At 45.7% G+C, this 22326-nt stretch overlaps 1 protein-coding gene and 1 long non-coding RNA gene across 2 annotated transcripts; both read left to right on the top strand.

The window, feature by feature from the left end:
* Positions 1–6203: 6203 nt before the first annotated feature.
* LOC133137971 (uncharacterized) lies at positions 6204–9117 on the top strand. The gene is made up of 3 exons (XR_009709647.1): positions 6204–6522; positions 7221–7322; positions 9034–9117. It is a non-coding gene; the product is annotated as an uncharacterized LOC133137971 (long non-coding RNA).
* Positions 9118–12017: 2900 nt separating this feature from the next.
* Positions 12018–21966, top strand: fastk (Fas-activated serine/threonine kinase). Its single transcript, XM_061253505.1, has 10 exons — positions 12018–12672; positions 15021–15883; positions 16568–17038; positions 17459–17607; positions 18766–18982; positions 19257–19416; positions 19751–19842; positions 19956–20658; positions 21173–21287; positions 21786–21966. Exons 2-10 carry the CDS (start codon positions 15160–15162, stop codon positions 21870–21872), a joined length of 2718 nt encoding a protein of 905 aa, XP_061109489.1. The 5' UTR covers positions 12018–12672; positions 15021–15159; the 3' UTR covers positions 21873–21966.
* The last annotated feature ends 360 nt before the right edge of the window (positions 21967–22326 follow it).

Here is a 22326-nt window from a genome sequence, read left to right on the forward strand (position 1 = left end):
GGGGTCAAACCTCAGTCCTGGAGGGCAGTGTCTGCTGGATTTCGGGATGTTCTCAGCATCAGATGTTCATTTAAAGACAATTTAACCAATTCTTCATAACCAAACAAACACGTCTTAAGGCATATACATTCAGTTACCATGTTATCAGGTAGACCTGTGCACCAGCCTGTTAGTTTAATCTGTCAATCATGACTAAATGCAGAAAAGCATGCTGACCTGGCTCAGCCGTTTTTTCAGACCAAATGTCAGAATGGGGAAATGTGATTGAAGTGACTTTGACGGTGGAATGATTGCTGGTGCGAGACAGAGTGGTTTGAATATCTCAGAAATTGCTGATCTCCTGGAATTTTCACTGAGAAAATAGATGGAGCAATATTTCATAACCTGGTAACTCCAGCATTGACTCCAGCATCTGTAAGCTGTGCAGATTGTACACTCACTGAGCGCTTTATAAGGTATTTATTAGACTTATTTATTGGTCTTCTGCTGCTGTAGCCAATCCACTTAGAGGTGTGATGTGTTGTGTGTTCAAAGATGCTCTTCTGCATACCACTGCTGTAATGTGTTCTTATTTGTGTTACTGTCAGCTTTGACCAGTCTGGCCCATCTTCACTGACCTCTCTCATTAACAAGGCGTTTCTGCCCACAGAACTGCTGCTCACTGGATGTTTTGTTTTTTGCACCATTCTCTGCAAACTCTAGAGACTGTTGTGCTTGATCCCAGGGGATCAGCACTTTCTGAAATACTAAAACCACCCTGTCTGGCACCAACAATCATTCCACGGTCAAAGTCACTTAGATAACATTTCTTCCCCATTCCGACATTTGGTCTGAAAAACAGCTGAACCTCTTGATCATGTCTGCGTGCTTTCATGCATTTAGTTGCTGCCACATAATTGGCTGATTAAATATTTGCATTAACAAGCCGGTGTACAGGTCTACCTAATAAAGAGCTCACTGTGTGTATAATGCTGCACCAAGGGGTTTGTACAATTTGTGACTCCACCCCCACCCCAGCATCCACTGGTGAGCTCTGCTTCTCAAGGTCCCCATGAGGGGGGGGGGGGGGTTGTCACCACTCCCTGTTTTGGCAGGCTTACAACAGGGAGTGATGAGAGACAGAGCTGACGGAAACATTTAATTTGCATTCAATATCAAAACATATACAGTACTGTGCAGAAGTCTTAGGCACCCTAGACTTTATTATATATATGTTAATTTTTTTTGTGTGTGTTAGGATAAAAGAACACATTTGAGATTTCCAAATATTAATTTCCCGAAAGATAAAATTTTACAGAGACATTTTTGTATTTAATTTTTAAAAGGAACATTACTGTGTAGCAATTGACTACTTTTTACATAAAAACGTGATCAAGGCTGCCTGAGATCAAAGTTCTCCAACATGCTTGGAACAACCTCCCTGCTGATTGTCTTATGGAACTGCAGGACAGTGTTGGCTATCTCAGAGAAGTGATGCAGATTTAATGCCAAAGGGTGGTCACAAAAAATATTGCTTTGATTCAGTTTTTAACTATTCTGCCAAATTGCTCAAATGTAATGTAAAATTTATAGTACGTTTATTTAGGACCTTACATTGAATTATTTTTTAAATTATTTTATCTGTACAGAATGTTATACAAGTGCTTAAAATTTTTGCACAGTACTGTAGCTTAATTAATTGTGAGTTGTCTGAAATACAGTTGTGTTCAAAATAATAGCAGTCCAACATGACTTACCAGATCAATCACTGTTTTTGGTAGAAAATATATTACTACATGGCAAATAATTTACCAGTAGGTGTAGTAGAGTCATAGAAAACCAACAGACCCAAAATTCATGATACACATGCTCCTGAGTCTGTGTAATTGAATAATTAATTGAAAGAGGCGTGTTCAAAATAATAGCAGTGTGGAGTTCAATTAGTGAGGTAATTCATTCTGTGAAAATACAGGTGTGAATCAGGTGGCCCTTGTTTAAGGATGAAGCCAGCACATGTTTGCATGCATTTCTCTCTGAAAACCTGAGAAAAATGGGTCGTTCCAGACATTGTTCAAAAGAACAGTGTACTTTGATTAAAACGTAGATTGGAGAGGGAAAAACATATAAAGAAGTGCAGAAAATAATAGGCTGCTCGGCTAAAATGGTCTCCAATGCTTTAAAATGGAAAGCAAAACCAGAGAGACATGGAAGAAAACGAAAGACTACCATTCAAATGCATCGAAGAATAGCCAGAATGGCAAAGACTCAGCCAATGATCAGCTCCAGGGTGATCAAAGACAGTCTGAAGTTACCGGTGAGTACTGTGACAATTAGAAGACGCCTGTGTGAAGCGAATCTATTGGCAAGAAGCCCCCGCAAAGTCCCACTGTTAAAAAAAAAAAAAGACACGTGCTGAAGAGGATACAATTTGCCAAAGGACACATCAACTGGCCTAAAGAGAAATGGAGAAACATTTTGTGGACTGATGAAAGTAAGATTGTTCTTTTTGGGTCCAAGGGACGCAGGCAGTTTGTCAGACGACCACCAAAAACACTGAATTCAAGCCACAGTACACTCTGAAGACAGAGAAGCATGGTGGTGCAAGCATCATGATATGGGGATGTTTCTCTTACAATGGTGTCAGGCCTATTTATCGCATGCAAGGGATCATGGATCAGTTTGCCTATATCAAAATACTTGAAGAGGTCTTGTTGCCTTATGCCAAAGAGGAAATGCCCTTGAAATGGGTGTTTCAACAAGACAACGACCCCAAACACACCAGTAAGCGAGCAGCATCTTGGTTTCAGACCAACAGAATTAAAGTTATGGAGTGGCCAGCCCAATCCCCGGACCTTAATCCGATTGAAAACTTGTGGGGTGACATCAAAAATGCTGTTTCTGAGGCAAAACCAAGAAATGCAGAGGAATTGTGGAATGTTGTCAAATCATCCTGGGCTGAAATACCTGTTCATAGGTGCCAGAAGTTGGTAGATTCCATGGAACACCGATGTGAAGCAGTTCTCAGAAACCGTGGTTATACAACTAAATATTAGTTTAGTGATTCACAGGAATGCTAAATCCTGAAGATTTTTCCGTTTATACAGTAAATATTTGAGTTTGTCAAGAAAAATGCAGACACTGCTATTTTTTTGAACAGCCCAATATACATTTTTCTTCATTTTCTGTAAAGTAATAAAAAAATTGACATATTTTCTGTTTTGATTTAGGATATAATGTGCAGTGTCCCCAATGCATCAAAAAAAAAACTATTATAAGGATTTTGAGCTTTACTCAGGTTTTTAAACATACTGCTATTATTTTGAACACAACTGTGAATCACATCCACATACAGTTCTGTTGCTGTCCCAAATCTCCTGTCCCAGCTCATCAGCAACTTACAGGCCTTCCACTACCCTTAAATGTATTGCTTGTCTTTCTTTCTCTTAAAGCCACTTATCAACTGTGCTGTTTGCAATAAAGGGACTGAGTCCAGCCTCTACGTTCACTGCGTTCCGCACCTGCAACTAAATCAGGTACACCAGCTCTCCTGGCACACTACACAGTCTCATATGCAGACCATCAACAGTAGAAACATCTGAAACTGTATTCCTTGTGAATATTTAATCATCATATACAGAACAGGCATTGTTGTTCTTTAAAATACTTCTTTTTTTTATTTTTTATATCATTTCAGAATGATGAAGATCGGAAAAATAACTGCCCAAGCTACTACCCCGGAAGTATATTAGTTTTGGGCGCCCCCCCTGAACCTCTGGCTCCGTGATGGCTCCGTAATGGTTCAATGCTGTCTGAAATAATACGCATTCCCTTTTTTGCCTTTAATGAATGTACTCTCGGCTTATACACAATGATTAAACGCTGTTCCTCTTTTGTGAGAGCTTCAAACAATGATTGGTGAAGCATGTCTGTTCTGTACAGAAAAATTGGTTTGACTGTGTTGGAGCCTCAAATTTGCACAAATTAGCATTCCTCCATCAATACTCCCAAATCATGCTCATTTTCTTATGGAAGAGAAACACTATCCAAATGCAAGGGTTTCTTACATGACCACTCACTGAGGTAAATGTCCTGCTGAAAAATAGTGTCACTTTCTATTTCACTAGAATATAAAAATCAGGTAAAAATAATGCACAATCCCTTTGTCATCTATCAGCATGGGAAAAGCCATAGAATTGTCAATTCAGTAGAAACAGATGGAAATGGACTGTCAAAAGTTTGGCAATGGGTACAAAAAATATTATTAACTGATCATATTTGCTATTTTTGGCTTTGATCCTTAGATGGCTTTCAGCTTAATAGTAAGATCTAGTTATTGTTAACAAGCAAACATCAACAAGAAATAAAAATAAGTAGTAAGTGTATGGAAAACCCAGAACATCCACAGAGAATCAGAGAAACAGAGAGAGGTACTTGGCATGGTTATCCAATGCACTTTCCTCAATGCTTAAAAAGAACAAACATAGCCTTAGGCCCAACTCAGACAATCTGTTTTTCAGTGGGTTCTGGCCTGCAGACTGAAGAAAAGGAAAATGTGAAGAATAAGAAAAGGAGAAGAGTTATAGCAAAAGAATAAAAGGGAGAGAGTAAAGTGTAAACTGACAGGAAGTATGTATAGAAAGAGGATGAAGAAAATACAGAGAAAAGGAAAATAATATATGTATATTATTTGAATTGATGGAGGGACATGATTGGTGGTAACATGATTGGTTTGGTAAGAGATGTGAATATTTTAACAGATATTTGAAAGTATGTATGGATTTAGATGTATGGATGGATCCTGATGGATAACAGGCGGAAGTCCCAGATGGAAGTCCCTGATTGAAGAATGTATTGCCATAATTGTTATTTTGCTGGGTTATGGATAATATGCAATAGTTTTCAAAATGAAGGGAGTTTGTGTTCTGCAGTACTATACAATGATGTGCCTGTGGTGTTGCAGATGTGTGTATTTTATGGACAAATAATGTGGTCCAGAGTATCATTTGTAGTTTAAGGTCAGACTGATGGGCAGTAAGCAATAGAAGAAAGAATGAATGAGTTTAGCTTGGTATATGAAGCTCAAAGTAAAAGATAAGGCCACATTTTCTTGAAAATAATGTTTGTTTGATCAAGTTATTTTGTCAGCTTCTTAATATGTGGTTTAAAAGTTTAAAAGTAAGGCCTAGATATTTGTACTGATGAGTAACTGCAAGGGCTTCATTTGCTATGGTGATGAGATCAGGATCAGAGAACTGCTGGTGTGGAGAGTGTAAAAATATGCATTTTGTTTTATTCACCTTTAAATTCAGATGATTATGTTTGAGCCAGGAGTGGAGGGTGTTTATATCACTGTTTTGTAGTGATTTGTGTTGGGGTCTCATCACATGTGTGTATAGATGTATTATCAGCATACAGAAGGCAGGGTGAGTGTGGGCAAGCATCTGGGAGATGATTCATATATCAAAGAAAAAGCAAGGGCCTTAATATAGACCCTTGTGGGACTCCAAGAGAGCAGAGGGATGCATTTGAGTGAGTTTTGTATATGTTTACAGACTGGGATCTATTTTGAAGGTATGATGAAATGAAAGTGGTAGCAGCAGATGATATGTTAAAATGTTGTAGTTTTGACAGAAGGAGTGTGTGATTCACAGTGTCCAAAGCTTTCCTGAAGTCTATGAATATGGCTCTGGTCATTTCACCATTGTTAGGAGCTGTACAGATTTGTTCAGTGAAGAGAAATGTGGCAGATAAAATGAAGTGTTTCGGTCAGGAATCCAAATTGGAAATTGTTTAGAAGATGTTTACTTTCAAGGTAGTAGTTTTGTTGTATGGTAACAATAAATCCAGCACCTTTGAAAGAACATGCAAAGTGCTGATGGGTCTGTAATTAGACACTAACTGTACATCACTGGATTTAAAAACTGGAGAAATTTCACAAGTAGCACAGTTAGTTTATGAAAGTACAGATTCTCAGAATTCAAATGTCATACACTGCAATCTGAAAGTATATGAAATTGAATGTTGGTACATCTAACACTTTCCTGAGAAAACAGCTCTCAAACATTTGCAAAGATTCATGTCTCAGGCTGGCAAACCTAAAGGGCGTGAAGAGTCGCTGGTTAACCCGACCCCTAACCACTCCCCCACTAGAGTATCTGTCACTGGCTGTAAGCATTAATAATCAACAAGGGGTATTGATCCAGGACCCATGTCCTACATTCCTTTTCATTAAAACACTATTTTGTATGGACCTTGAACAAAATTACCACAATCTAAACACTGGACATCCGAGAGACGGACACACTTGAAAGAGACATTTGAGACACAAAGCAGAGTGACCAGTCCAACACTGAGAGGAAGATGTGTCGCTCATTGCTCTTCCTGCTGCTTATCGCTGGAGCTCTGCTGATCTCTACTGAGGGTCAGCAGGATTATCACAAGCTCACTGATAAATACAAGGCTGCTGTTGACAAGGCAATTCAACACTGCAATGAAAAATCCTCAAAGCATGTTAATTTCCTTGGCTTCCTTCCTGATTCAGAGGTATGGATTTCTGGTCTTAATCTCTCTGTTAAAGTAAGCTTTGTGGTGCTGATCTCTGTTAAAGTAAGTGCCTTGTTAATCTGAAAGCAATTAAGATTTTATATTGAGTTTTTAGAGTGTAAATATTTTGTGTTTCCCTTTTAAAGTCCTGCTGTTTATCATACTTTATTTACAGTATATGTCAAGGGCAATCTGATCCTGACTGGTAATAAACGGATCAAATCAATTTTGAAAAGTTGTTTTGCTAACTGTTACCACATTAAAAACATTCATATACAGCCACATTATTTCCATTTTCAGACTGCACTTTCAACCAATCATCTGTCCAAAATATATTTAAATTGGATAATTTGAGCAGAGATTTGGAAATGGTTAGGTTCTTGAAAGTGAGCTGTAAAAATGATTTTCTGGGCTCCATACTATAACTTTGAAAGAATTATGCATAGTGAACAGAAAAAACCCCCCAGAAAAACAAGTATCAGCTCTGTCATGGCTTTGTGCAAGTTGAACTCTAACATTGCTTTTGACTGTCATGGATTCAGAGAAACGCAAACATTTTGTAGACCATTTGCAAATCAGTAACCTTCCTGGCACTGCAAAGGGTCATCGTTCACAAATTTTTTTCAACTGCAAACTAAATGTAATTTTGTGTTATCGTTTTGTCAACCTTGTTATATATGTATTTTACTATGGCCTAGAAATCTGATCCATTTTACATTGAGCTTCACTTGAAAGTCACCACCTGCACAAAAACAGAAAAGACCACACATCGAGATGACTGCCCATTTATGGACCGAAGGGTAAGTTGTACTGGATGGGGGTCAAAACAACAGAAGCCACACAGCAAGAATGTAAGGGTTCAAATGTTAGCAATAAAAGAATAATAAAGAATAAAAACATTAGCACTTTACAGGTACCAAGTGTGGTACTGGAGCCACAGGGCATTGTAGTACACCTGGCAGTGCCAAGGTATACCTCTGACCCTTCGGTACAGAGATGGAACCAAATATAGAAGGATTTACATAACTGTGATATGGAATGTTTGTGTGCCGAAGGCTTAAGTGACACCCTTAATTCACCCAACCCTGTTCCTGGAGATCTACCCTCCTGTATGTTTTCACTCCAACCCTAACAAAGCACACCTCATTCAACAGCTGGAGGTCTTATTGAGCTGCCAATTAGTACAATCAGGTATGCCAAAATTGGGTTAAACTCAAAATCTGCAGGACAGTAGAACTCCAGGAACAGTGTTGGGCAGTCCTGGCCTAGCAGATGAAAAGGCTTTACCTGCCATTTCATCTAAACGGGCCACTAACTTTGAAAAAACCGTACACAGATTATGTTCTCTGTAGATTTTAATGCTGAGTATCTGGAACAGCAACTGACACTGATGTAGGGGTCATTCACATAATAAAGGCTGACTTAACATTTATAACTTCTTTCATTTATATGGTCACATTACTCTGAGGTTATGTGTACAAAACAAAGTGTTTACTTAAATTGATGGGGCAATTTTATGTCCTGGTGATTTTTCAAAGGGATGCATGGATTTCTTGAACAGTAGTATGTAATCAAGTGCAGACTGCATAATGCTAAATCACTGGGTTTGTACAATTTGTGACTTAAAGGTACAATAAGTCATTTTGGACTTCTAACGGTCAATAGAATAGCAGCAACAAACACGCTCAAACCACAACACTGTTTATCCCTCGCCCTTCTCTGTAAATGCGCTGAAGTTGAAACGCCATTGGCTGTGGCAATTAGAAGCAATTTCCAACCAATGAGCTTGAATTATTGTACAGTTATACAATGTTTTGGTACAGAGTGTTAGGCCGTCAACAGTAGTTACAATAATAGGAAGAGATTCACAATGGGCTTGTAACAATGTTTTAACACAAAAATCTTACCTATTGTACTTTAAAATTAAATAAATAAAGTCAAAATGCAAAAGGCTGTGCAATTTGGTTAGTAAAGAAGTTGCAGCTCCAGCTACAGCTCATTGGCCACTTGCAGTATAATTGTCAAGTTTTGATGAATGCGTCAGATCAATAATCTACATTACATGACATTAATGGCATTTGGCAGACGCTCTTATCCTGAGCGACGTACAACAAAGTGCAAAGTGCATACCCATACCCAAGGATAGGTGCAATGAACGACCCTAGAGGGAAGTGCAATTTCAACTGCTACCTGCACAACAAAGATAAGGACCAGGGTCTATTTGATCAATTAATTAATTTTTTTATTTTTAAATCATAGTACCGCAACACGCAAATGTATGAACAATGTATGAACCGCTTACCTATCCAAACAATGCTTACCTAGCCAAATAAAACATCGTAATACACAAGTAAATATCACAGGTAAAGACAACAATTAAGCTTTACAGGGAGGTAGGGAGGGACAGGGAAATGCGTAGCTTGAAGAGGTGCGAATACACCTTTTAATTAATTCAGACTTTCTACTGCACGACCTCTTCAACTAATTGGTTGTTTATCCTTTTTCCTAAAGCCAAAAATCAACTGTGCTGTTTGCAATAAAGGGATTGAGTCCGGCCTCGACATTCACTGCGCTGCGCAACTGCAAGTAAATAAGGTACACCAGCTCTCCTGGCACACTCTCAGTGGTTTTGCAGATGATCACCAACAGAAATATCCCAAACTGGGTTCCTTGTGAATGTTTATTCTTCAGGTACAGAACAGGCTTTGTTGTTCTTTAACAGATCTATTTTTTCCTCATTACAGTTCATTGAAGAGCGGAAGAAATTGTGCTCAATTTACCGCATAGGGGCAGGCAGTGTAAACACACAGAAGAAACAGGAAAAACCACCTGCTGAGTGTCTAGGGTGCTTCTGAATGTCCCGGCGAGTTTGGGCTGTCCGATCCCCAAATCCAGTGCAATGAAGGCTCTGTGACAGTTCCATGTCTGAAATACTGTGCTGTATTCTATTCCCTCCTTTGGCAGAATGTACTCAAATTGCTTTATTTGTTTAGCACCTTTCATACAGAATGCTGCTGAAAGTGCTTAGCAGGACTAATGAGACCAAGGAAGACAGAGAAGAACACAATGATAATAGTCGATTATAGAAATTAAAATAATAAAACTAGATTAAGAGGGAATCAAATAAAATCTTTTCAAAAGACCTGCTTGCATGCAGTGATTACACATCTATTCCATCTAGAAAATGTAACTGTTGGAACTTGGACTGTTGAAGGTTTGACTGTTGGAACTTCAAATATGTACAGATTACAGTGTTTACCACAGGAAGTTAATCTTCTGATTTGTTTTTCTGAAGGAGGGAAACACATTTTTACTTGCTCAAGTCATTAATTTATTTTTGATACTCATAAACATGCACACAAAATAAATAAATAGAAAATTGATGACCGCTGTCCACGCATAACTGATTTCAGACAGAACAACTGCATGATTGCTTGAACTCGTGGGCGAGTCCAATGCATCACGCCTGTAATTAGTACAGGGGACCTGTACGAATGGCCTTATATTTCAGATGGGCCATGTTTAACCCTCTGCTTGTGCGTCCTGCATATTCTGCAAAACATCCCTAAGAATAACACAATCACTTAACATTTGCCCCTGCCCGGTGGAGATTGTTCCTGATGTCACGGACTGATGTTTTGGGGGTTTTCTTCAAAGCTCCCACAATGTTTCTGTCATCAACTGCTGTTGTTTTCCTCGGTCCACCTGTTCGATGTCTGTTGCTCAATATGCCGGCGGTTTCTTTCTTTTCAGGACAGTCCAAGTTGTTGTATGAGCTATCCCCAATGCTTGTGCAATAGCTCTTATCAATTTTCCCCTCTTTTCTAAGATAAAAAAACAGCTCTCTGGTCTTTATGTTGGTTTATCTTTTCTAACACAAATGTCGTCGTTGTAGGCAAAACCCAAGACTAAATGGTTGGCGTTCATATAACCAAGAGTAGATATTTAGAATTGTTCATTGTTTAACCAAGCAATCTAACATCTAACATTGAAATCGTAATCACGATCATCATTCGATTCCAAAAATAGCTTGAACGCACAATTTACTCAGAAATAAGAACATAAATGATCATCCACAGCCTTGACCAAGCTGCTCACGGAAGCTGCTTGTACATTTACAGGATCCTGGTATTCTTTGTTTCTGCAAAAACTCGTTTTTCAGCATTGACTGCAACCCATGGTCAACTAAACACGCAGAAGAATTTAAAACAACATGGAATCCAAGCAGAAAACACACACTGGAACCACGCTGTTATCACCTGCCGTTTGGAGAAGGATGTGGTGATTTCATGTGAACAGCAGAGGGCGCCAACACTTTTTCAGAGCAGTAACATTGCAGTCTATGGCACCGAATGTGTATGGCTCTTCGTCTCACTTCATCGCCACTGAACTATCATATACAGTGAGCTCTAAAAATAGGTAAAAGATTTAAGGCTGCATATTATAAACAACACAGAGAATAATCTATATGTTATGTTCAAACATATGGGAAAATGATATACTTTTATTTCAATAGATTTACTCTCAAAACATGGAAATGTTTTTTTACATAAAGTTATCTTTTTCATCTTCAAAAAACCGTAGGTGTCAAAATTATTGGCACCCCTACAAATTATTGTAAATAAAATCAAACGAAGTGAAATTGGTAATACAATTGCCTTCATTTTGTTAATCATAGTCTAAAGGAACTATATTGTGTCATTCCATTACTGTTTCACTGTAAGTATAAAAATGACAACGACATGAGAGAGGTTTACTACCCATCATCAACAGGGAAAAAGTGCTGTCGAAGTCAGCTAATGGGTACAAAAGAATACATGAACGGTTAAATATACCACTTAGCACTGTAAGCGGCAATAATATAAAATGTAAAACGTATGGAATGGTTGCAAACTTGCCAGGGAGAGGACTCATTGTCAATGTACGTTGTTCAAAAGGATGGTGAGGCAGACAGTGAGGAAGGCCATGAAGCACCCAAGGAATGGCAGAGATTGGTTGCATCTTGGGGTCACCACGTCAGCAAAATGGAATGCATACAAGGGGAAGCACATCATACCCACTGTAATATATGCCACTGGGTCATTGATGTTTTGGGGATGTTTTGCTGCCAGTGGTCCAGGGGCACCATTTAAGATCGATGGCACAGTTAATTCAACAAAGTACCAGGAAATATCTGGTTGCTATTGTGCAGTCTTTTTGGCACTAGAGACTTAATAAACTGCAACTTTCGGAGTTCACCATTGGGGTTTACGAGTCAATCCGCGGTCCCCTCTTGTCCATACCATAGAGTCCATACCAAAATTATACCAAATCTGATCATACCATAGACTGTAGGAACGATCTTGACAGTAAAATAAAAAAGCGGACCAATTATTCTGTCGTATTATAGAACCGGGCTTTAAACGCACAGCACGATTGGCTTATTAATGAAAGCGGCATTCTGATTGGTTCATCGGTCAGAAGGGGCGGTGACAGTAAGTCTGTTGGTTGCCGGGAAGATGGCTGACACCGGGACAGCGGCCGAGGATTGAGAGCGGGGGAGGGTACAAACCGATACAAATATCGGGGGTTGTGAGGGCATACTTTCAACTTTTGAAGGGTGCAGATATTACTTAATGAATTCGGCTTATAGTCTGTGACTGCCCGGTAAGACTGAATAAAAGAAATGCATTGATTCAGCCCGGCCCCACTGCTTTCTCTGAACTAGCGAGTTAGCTTGCAGGCTAGCTTGCCAGCGAGTTGTGAGAAGCAATCTGCTAGCTTAGCTACGTATTTTAAAACTATGGTTTAATTTACTGGAATATGTGTTAACTATACAAAATGATATATGTGTAACATGCGTCCATTGCCCGTTATTGAACACAAATCGGAAGTACAGTAGCTACCATTTAGCAAGAATATTTGGCTGAAGGGAGTGTGACTGTCAAAAAGTGGTCGCTAGCTTGCTTCACCTTTCCCGGCCCTACCTACCCTATTAACTCTAGCTAGCTATTTAGCCGCCTGGGAGCATGACCGTCATTAAATACATGTTGAAGGTATAATCTGGATTTGTCAGTATCGGAGATGGATTCCAAGAATTTCCGGCAGTATCATTGATTGTAGCTAAGTGACTTCCACCGCCGGACACAAGACTGCGCTCCAACAAAACATGTAAGTGAAGCACTTGACCGTCACATTAAGACTGCTATTGCTAATGTTAGCTCCACAGCTTTGCTTTGGCGTGACGTGCTGTTGCTGTCTCAGTGCCAGTTAGCCAACCCTTCCAGGATACAAGTTTGTCAGTTAGCTCCATGCGTAACGTTAGACAACGTAAACTAGCTTACTATCGGTCAACTGATCATGTCCGCGTGCCTTGGCCTCCGTCACTATTTTGCATTGCTACCTATTAGCTAGCTAGCTAGCTACCAAGTTACTTCACGACACGTTGCCTTTCTCAAGCAAAAAGGTATTCAACGATCATAGCCTTTTCATGAGTAATTCACACAAAGCCAACTGACACAAACACGTAAAGGACAGTACATGATAACATTAGTTAATTACTTGAGTCACCAAAATGTCATTTAGAGGTTAGCCAGAGAAATCTATAGTTTTCTAATGGCTTTGCCTTTGCTGGGGTGTATCGTACCTGGTTGTAATTATTTGCATAACCAATTACTAGATGGTTTTGTGAGTCCAATTGTTGGATCTTGAGCGTTTACGACTATACACCCGGACAAAGGGTGGTCACATCCAAAACGTCGCAGCTTTGCTTACTCGATTTCTTTTTTTTTTTTTTAACGTGAAATCCCCTGAAGGTCAGCACCTCGCACAGTGTATGCGTTCCACAGTTGGCCATGAGGTAGAAGCCTTATGGCTTGAGTGTTTTATCTAAGGAGGTTAAAAATGGTTAATTCCAAATACACTCTGGAATCGGCTAGCAGGAGGCGAAATAGCGACCATGGCTTTGGGAATACAAAAGCTCGATATCTTGTTCTACGACCTATGTCGTGATGTCACATATAAGGGCATGATGGCTTGTGGAGATATTTTGCATAGCACTTACTGTAGGTCTTAAGACTTTGGCCTGCATTACTTTGGATAATGTACAAGTTTCCAGCAGCAAAGCCCGTCATCTATACTGACAAGGAAAAATACCAGATTCCCTGTTATTACCATTTACTTTTCCGTCTGTGAAGCCTCAATTTGTGGTTGACATACCACTGGAATATATAAATATGGCCCACTTAATTGTGATTTAGGACTGTGCCATTTCCCAATGTTCTGGGTGTAAACAAGCGATGTTAAGGTAATTGCCACAAAACTTGCCGCATAAAACGCAGGAATGCTGCAATATGTCGGCCTGTAGCGTAGTGGTTAAGGTACATGACTGGGACACGCAAGGTCGGTGGTTCTAATCCCGGTGTAGCCACAATACGATCCGCACAGCCGTTGAGTCCTTGAGCAAGGCCCTTAACCCTGCATTGCTCCAGGGGAGGATTGTCCCCAGCTTAGTCTAATCAACTGTACATCGCTCTGGATAAGAGCGTCTGCCAAATGCCATTGATGTAATGTGATGTACATGAGGTGAAGATAATATTATTAGTCATCAGTAATGACTGACATCAGCTGTGCTTTTCTGTGGTATGACTGCAATCATTAAATTACAGTTATTCATTCAGCTGACGCTTTTATCCAGTTGTAGTTGATTAGACTAAGCAGGAGACAATGTGGGGTTAAGGGCCTTGTTCAAGGGCCCAACAGCTGTGCAGATCTTATACACCAGGGATGAAACCACTGACCTTGCGAGTCCCAGCCATGTACCTTAACTATGCTATGCTACAGTCTGACCCAGACAAATCTTGCTCAGCATCAGGTCAATCAGTATTATGAGCATAGTGATAGACTTCATATGAAAGGGGGGGGGGGTGTCAATTATCAAACACACACAATCATTAACTAATGTTGCTTTCCTTTCTCGGGGGACAATAAGACTTATAATAATGTCCCAGACTGCTAGAGCATCACTAAAGCAGTATTTGGGGCAGCCTGTAGCCTAGTGGTTAAGGTACATGCCTGAGACCCACAAGGTTGGTGTGGTTCAATCCCCAGTGTCACGATAAGATCAGCACAGCTGTAGGGCCCTTGAGCAAGTCCCTTAAGTCCTGTGCTTAGTCTGATCAAGTGTAAGTCGCTTTGGATAAAAGCATCAGATAAATAACATGTAATGTAACCCCCCCCCCCCCCCCCCCCCCCCCAAAAAAAAAAAGAAAACTACTACTAGGCACCTCTGCTCTGTTGTCTCTTGGTTTGGTCTCCAGTGTCTACAAACAATAACTGCACATCCATAAACCTAAATGATTTAGGATTACGCTTAAGCAGGTGTGACCTGTTGACGCTTTTCCTTCAATTACGGATGGACAGTACCGAGACATATTGTGGATAACTGCGTCGGTCTGCCGCACGGTGAGCTATGTGACTGGACACGGCGCCCCCCCCCCCCCCCCCCTCTGTCTCCGCAGGTGTACTGCGCCGTGTCTCAGTCTCGACTGGCTCCATGTACCATGCTGTGGGTGCCCGCTGGACTCGGCCCCCTAACCCGCGGCGCAGCCAGCTTTTTCCTCGCGCGCCCCGCCGTCCCCTCCTGAAGCCCTCCACGGCATGTACGCCACCCGCTTCTACGGCGGCGGCGGCGGAGGGAAGCCGGGCCGGCGGGCGGGGATGGTGGGGACGGGGCTGCCGGTGCTGGAGAACCACCACCAGCACCAGCACCAGCACCAGCACCACCACGGCCTGCCCCCTCACCCGCACGCCCCCCCTCCGCAGAACTACCCGCCGCTCTACCAGGGCCGGCTGGACGGCCACCGGCCCCACTTCCAGGGCCACCAGCACCACTTCCACCCGCACCCGCAGCCCCACCCGGCCCCGTCGCACTGCCACCCCCACGCCGGCCTGTACCAGAGCCGGAAGAAGACCTGGAACTTCATCCACGAGAAGATGAGCTACGACACCTTCTTCACCATGAAGAGGCTGATCGAGCGCTCGCACGGCGTGGATGAGGTGCTCCGCTGGGTCACCCAGAACCCCGGCAAGATCTCCTACAACCACTACCCCATCGCCCTGCAGAAGATCGGCCAGCTCCTGCAGGCCCAACAGACCGCCGGGGCGGCCACCTCCGGGGCCGGGGCCGGGGGGAACGGCGGCGGGACCCCGTCGGAGGGGGCCCTGGCTTCGCCCACCGCGGTGACGGGCTCCGGAGAGGGCCACTACCGGCAGATCTCGGAGCAGCAGGACTTCCAGACCCTGTGCAACGCGATAGTCAATGACTGCGGCAAGTTCGACAACTTCAGCATCGTCAACTGCCTGTACGCTGTGGCAGCTCTCGGTAAGTGCGGTGGTAACCGTCAGACTCGGCTTCTGTCGCGACGTTATGCTCGTTCGGCTGCGCCTGCTGTGCATTGAGTTAATTCAGTTGAATTACCCTCTAAGTGCACAAATGTGTGACCAGAACGTTCTTAGCCGAGCATTCTAATGGCAATGTAAGAATCACGACTGGTTAATGGAGTTCTAGAACAGTGATGTAGAATTTCAACATTGGAAAATCTTTTAAAAAATTATCCAAAGGGTATAGTTATACTTTATCGAACACTGTGGGGTAATTCATCCTCTGCATTTCCCGCTTGGGAGCGATGGTTAGCCACCCACAGTGCGGCACACGGGGGGCCAGCTCCAGTTCTGAGGCCAGTACCTCGGTCAAGGGGCGACAGCAGGAGTGCACCAACATCAGCAGTTGCATGGTGGTTTGAGTTTGCAAATTGATGGGGTCCATCTGCATTTGGAAGAATGCTTGTGTAATGTGGGGGTACTCGGGCAGCCTATAGCCTAGTGGCTAAGGTGTTTGTGTGGGCCCTGGAAGGTTGGTGGTTCAAGCCGAGTGTAGCCACGAGAAGATCAGTGCAGCTGTTGGGCCTTAAACCCCCACATTGCTCTAATCAACTGTAAGTGGCTTTGGATAAAAGCTTCAGCTAAATAACCGTCAGGTGCTCCCGCCCGCTCCCTTCCTCGCCAGGCCTCCCCAGCGACTCCCAGGTGGTCCAGGTGCTGGAGGAGGAGTCCCGGAGCCGCCTGTCCCAGTTCAACCAGAAGGACATCTCCATGGTGTTCAGCAGCAGCATGAAGCTGCACCCGTCCAGCGAGCACCCGCTGATCGAGTCGTGCCTGTCGGGCCTGGAGAGGAACGTGGAGCGGGAGCGGCACCCGCAGACGCTCTTCCTGCTGCTCTCCTACTACCGGCTCAAGTGGCGCTCGCTGCAGGCCGAGGGCCCCTCGCCCGAGCAGCTGCTGACCAACCGCAAGATCCTGCGGCTGGTCAAGCACACGGTCAGCAGCGTGAGCAGCGTGCGCGACCACGAGATGGCGCTGCTGGACGAGATGCTGTCGGCGTGCGCCTGCGAGGCCAGCAACAAGTCGCTGGAGCTCATCTTCAGCTCGCACCTCTTCTACCAGAACCGCCAGGAGAAGTTCATCGTCAGCCTCGCCGGTAAGGGGGGGTCGACCCGGGCCCGGGGTTTAAAAACGGTACCTTTGTTTTTTTGGGGGGTGGGGGTGGGGGGGGTTTCCGACGCTTTTCTGTGTGTTCCGTCGTCGGTCTCGCCTGGTGAATTTGAGCTCGCGAGGAGGAGAAGTTGGGTGGGATTTTGGGAGCATTTCATTTGTTCCTGTACATGAGGTCAGCTTAGTCAAATGCTGAAAAGTATTCAAATCCAAAATGAATACTACTGGAACTCAGGTCTGTGTCAAATGGCGCATTTGAGCTTGCAAAGAGGAGCAGGGGGGGCGGTCATCTGTTCCAGTACACCAGGCACGCTCGGTGACATGCAGAGAAGGATTTGAATCCAAAGTAGGCGGGGCTTGCTCACAATAGGGGGCGTGACCCTTTCTCTCCTGGCCCCGCCCACAGAGGAGCTGCCGAAAAAGGTGGACAGCATCACGCCGTACACGATGGCCCTCATCGCCAAGTACATCGCCCGGCACCGCCTACGCCAGACACGGCTCCTGGACACCATCGCCGAGTTCCTCGTCAAGAAGGGCGAGTACCTGGACAGCAAGGTACGCCGTCCCACAGGGACTCTGTCTGTCCATGGTCACGCACTGACTCTGTCTGTCCATGGTCACGCACTGACCCTGTCTGTCCATGGTCACGCACTGACTCTGTCTGTCCATGGTCACGCACTGACTCTGTCTGTCCATGGTCACGCACTGACTCTGTCTGTCCATGGTCACGCACTGACTCTGTCTGTCCATGGTCACGCACTGACTCTGTCTGTCCATGGTCACGCACTGACTCTGTCTGTCCATGGTCACGCACTGACTCTGTCTGTCCATGGTCATGCACTGACTCTGTCTGTCCATGGTCACGCACTGACTCTGTCCATGGTCACGCACTGACTCTGTCTGTCCATGGTCACGCACTGACTCTGTCTGTCCATGGTCACGCACTGACTCTGTCTGTCCATGGTCACGCACTGACTCTGTCTCCATGGTCACGCACTGACTCTGTCTCCATGGTCACGCACTGACTCTGTCTGTCCATTGTCTGAAGACATATTTTCTTGATTTGACTCTGTATTCCACTAACTTAGATTTGTAATCAAACCATTTACTTGTGGTCTAATGATCAGCTTTTATTAAAGGGTATTTTTATTTTATTTTGTCAAAACAACAGTGACTGTTATCCAGCTCATATTATACACCCATAGCGTTCAGGTAAGAAGGTTGGGGAGCACCACTCCAGCAGGTTACTTGGAGCAAGCGTCTTGGAAAATTATTCATTCTCTTTGTTTTTAATGCCAATCAAATGTGTGTATAACAAGGCTAAAACAAGGGCACTTAATTCTAAATGCATTGCTCTATGGAAAGCGGCATCAATGAACCTATCTCATGGGTATGGAGTCGTGAGATCCATTGAGTACTTTTCCAGTGACGGCGTTCAATATTCCGCTGTTGAGTAGCTTGGTTCTGGGGGAACTAGGCTGTGCTGTCAAGACAGATCAAGCGTTTGTCATTTTAAGTGCGAGGTGTACTGAAATAAATATTTCTCTGGGCTGCCATTGTGTAATTCATCCTCCAGAAAAGAAAGCTCAGTTTCATGCATATGTCAGGGGATGCACATAGAAGAAGAATGTACAGAAATGTCAGTCATGTTCAGGAAGAAGGAGAGCCTTGTGAAAAGACGTAAAGATGGTCCTGCCCCCACCCCCACCCCAGGTGATCCAGAAGCTGGTGTTCCCCTTCAGCCGGATGAACTACCTGCCGTCCAACGAGGTGCAGTTCTTCTCCAAGCTGGAGGCGGTGCTGGAGCTGAAGGCGCTCAACTCTCCTCTGGCCACCGTCAACATCCTCATGTCCCTGTTTCAGCTGGGGCGCTTCCCCGGCCTGGTGCTGCACCGCGTCTTCTCCACCTCCTTCATCAGCTGCGTCACCAGTGAGAGCGCTATACACACACACGCACACACCTATATACACACACACACACACACACACACAGTGACGGGTCACCCTGGCTCTCCCTGCAGACAGCCCGTACGCGCTGACACAGACAGACGCACACACGCGCACACGCGCACACGCGCACACGCGCACACACGCACACACAGACACAGACACAGACACAGACACAGACACAGACACAGACACAGACACAGACACAGACACAGACACAGACACACAGTGACGGGTCCCTGGTGCTCTCCCTGCAGACAGCCCCTACGCGCTGATCGTGCGGCGGTACCTGTCCCTGCTGGACGCGGCCGTGGAGCTGGAGTACCAGGACTACACGGGGCCCCGCCTGCAGGACACGCACAAAGTGCTGATGTTCGAGCACGCGCTGACCGCCGACGAGGTCAACCGCAAGTACAGGTCAGCGTGGCCGGGGGTCACGGGGTTGGGGGGTCGGGGGTCACAGGGCCGGGGGGGTCGCATGCGAGTTCGTGAAATATAGCAACATATTAAATGTATTTTTCACAAAATATCTGTGTTTATGTGTACGTTCGTGTGTGTGTGTGTGTGTGTGTGTGTGTGTGTGTACGTGTGTGTACGTGTGTGTACGTACGTGTGTGTGCGTGTGTACGTACGTACGTGTGTGTGTGTGCGTGTGTACGTGTGTGTACGTGTGTGTACGTGTGTGTACGTGTGTGTACGTGTGTGTACGTGTGTGTACGTGTGTGTGCGTGTGGCTCTGTCTGTGCTGCAGCTATAAGGGTCTGGTGGCAGAGGCCCTGCGGCAGTTGGTGGGGGAGCACGGCTACAAGCAGGACGAGGTGCTGGCCCCCGGCTACTACACAGGTCGGCCATTTTAGATTTCCCTGCGCCGCTTACAACTCAAACCGCTTTTTATTCATCATCTAAACTTTCAATTTTGTTGTTTGTTTACTTTATTTTATTATTTCCTTTTTTAGACTTCCTGCTGTGGATCGACAGCTCGGGGAGCGTGCTGCCAATCAAGGCGGGGGGCGGGGCTAGTTTGGGGGTGGGCTCGCCGGCCTGCGTCCCGGGCATGGGCGCCGGCGTGGTGCCCAAATCCCCCGACGGGCAGGCGGCCGTCTCCGCCCTCACCGCCGACTTCCAGAAGTTCTCCCCGTTCGTCCAGCTGGAGGAGGGGGGCGAGGGCAGGCCCGGGGAGGAGCTGGGGGCCCCCGAATCGCCCTTCCTGCCCCACCACATCCGGCCCCAGGTCCCGCCCGGCCCCCCGCCCCCGAGAGGTGGCCCCAACGGGGGCGGCCCGCTCGACTACAGCCCCTACTACAGCCCCTCCACGGATTACTACGCCAGCCTGGCCAAGGAGCAGTCTCTGGAGAGCCAGGACAGCTCCACCCTGAGCAGCCCGTCTGACTGCCTGGCCCAGGGCGGGGCTCAGGGCCCGGGGGGCGGGGCTGGGGCAGAGTCCCTCTTCCAGTTCTCCATCGGGAAGATCCTGGAGGACGAGGGCGGGGCGCCGGGACAGGCCCAGGGACCCGACTGCGATCTGCCCGCCTTCTACGAAGGGGTCCCGTACCCGGAGGGAGGAGAGGGGGGCGTGGGGCCCGCCTCCCCGCTGCAGCTGCACCCGGCAGGGTGCCCCGAGGCAGACCGGGGCCCCGGGGAGCACCACCAGGTCAAGAGGTGAGGGGGAGGCAACATGGGCCAAGGGCTGGGGAGGGACACACTGAAATGTTGGTGGGCCAGTTGGGGGGGCTTCCCTCTTCCCTCTGGCCAAATAATCCCCAGTGCAGCAGTGTGGCGATGGGGACACTGTGCTGTAGGAGACTGTTTTCCTGATCGATGTTCTGACTCGCGGAGGTCATTAAAGATCTCAAAGAGTAGGGGTTCCTCGGTGTACTGGCTAAATTCCATGCCTGGCTCCTGCTACCTAATGATCCCCTGGTTTAATCGGCGAAATAGTTGTTCTCCACCTCAGCTGATGTGTGGCGAGCATTCTGGCACAAAATGGCTGCCGTTGCCATTTTGTTGCCAGGTGGGTGCTACACACATCGGTGGTGGTTGAGGCGCGGTTACCCTTCATCATTGTAAAACACTTTGAGTCTGGGAAAATTACTATCTAAATGCTAGGAACTTGCATCCTGGACCGTATGCATGTGCGTTCAGTAAAGACCCTATTCCTGCCCTCACTTTGTAGAGTGATCCTGTCAGTCAATGACAAGTGGCACTACTGCCACAACTCTGACGTGCTGGTGGGGTCCCGGGCCATGAGAGACCGGCACCTGCAGCTGCTGGGATATGTCATCCTCCAGGTGGGTCCCACACCACAGATCCAGGTGTTCTGGAAATCAGGGGCCCACCGTACAGAAACGTGTGGGCCACTAACCAGACCTGGGTCAAGTATGGAATCGTTTTGGATTCAAATTCCTACGCTTTACTGCGCTTGTCTGGTGTATTGGAAGCTATGAAACGCTCTCAAAAAGGGCCTTCTGGTCTTCTTGGTTGGCTCAGTCGCGCCTCGCAAGATCAACCAAGCACAGAAAAATCTTTGAATCCAAAACAATTACGTGTTTGACCCAGGCCTGTCACTGACAATAACTTGTGTTTGCCCGGCCACATTGGCCAATACATAGCCTCCCTATTTTACATATTTGCCATATTAATGTAGCAATTAAAATCTGCAGGATGGTCGATCTTCAGGAACGTCACTGGGCGGCCGCGCCCTTGAGAACTTTGCTTGTGATTTTGCTCGATGCGTTTTAAGTGAAACGTGAATCGTACGGCGGTCTCTCTCCCTCTCGCCACCCTAGCTGCCGTACCTGGAGCTGGAGAAGCTGAGCGGGATCGAGGAGGTGAAGCAGTACCTCCACAAGAAGCTGCTGGAGGTGCCCTTATGACGGCGGCGGGGCGGGATGTGTGTGCCGGGGTGGGGCGGGGCGGATTTGGGGGCCCGCGCTCCTCCTCTGGCCCGGCACACCTTCAGTAATAACCACCACAGCTCCCTGCTGAGAGGCAGTTAGCCTGCAGCCATTGGGCATAGGGGGGGGGGGGGTGGGCGGGGGGCGGGAACTGTGGGGTAATCGTCTCATCATTGGCTTTTTTTTTTGGGTGTGGGTGTGGTTTTGGGGAGGGTGGGAAGGGGAGCGTGAGGGCGATTAAGGGGGGGGGGGTCTCCTCTCAAGATCTCGTTTTCCGTGTTCGGTCTCACGTCCCTTTTTTATAGTCTGTGCTTAACCGCAGTTGTAAAGCATGTTGGGGCTTGATATTGTTTCGCTCTTTGGGGAGGGGGGGTGACGTGGGGGGGTGGGGGGGCGGGGGGCTGGGACATTTAGGTAACCAGACGTAACTTTA

This window comes from Conger conger, chromosome 9, assembly GCF_963514075.1.
Source record: "Conger conger chromosome 9, fConCon1.1, whole genome shotgun sequence".
Lineage (NCBI taxonomy): Eukaryota > Metazoa > Chordata > Actinopteri > Anguilliformes > Congridae > Conger > Conger conger.

What these genes read in the sequence shown, in the direction of transcription:
- fastk (XM_061253505.1), top strand. Translation starts at nt 15,160, where the DNA reads ATGTACGCCACCCGCTTCTACGGCGGCGGCGGCGGAGGGAAGCCGGGC. An exon ending in GTTCATCGTCAGCCTCGCCG is followed by an intron (nt 17,039 to 17,458) that starts GTAAGGGGGGGT and finishes CCCCGCCCACAG; the next exon opens with AGGAGCTGCCGAAAAAGGTG. An exon ending in CTTCATCAGCTGCGTCACCA is followed by an intron (nt 18,983 to 19,256) that starts GTGAGAGCGCTA and finishes CTCTCCCTGCAG; the next exon opens with ACAGCCCCTACGCGCTGATC.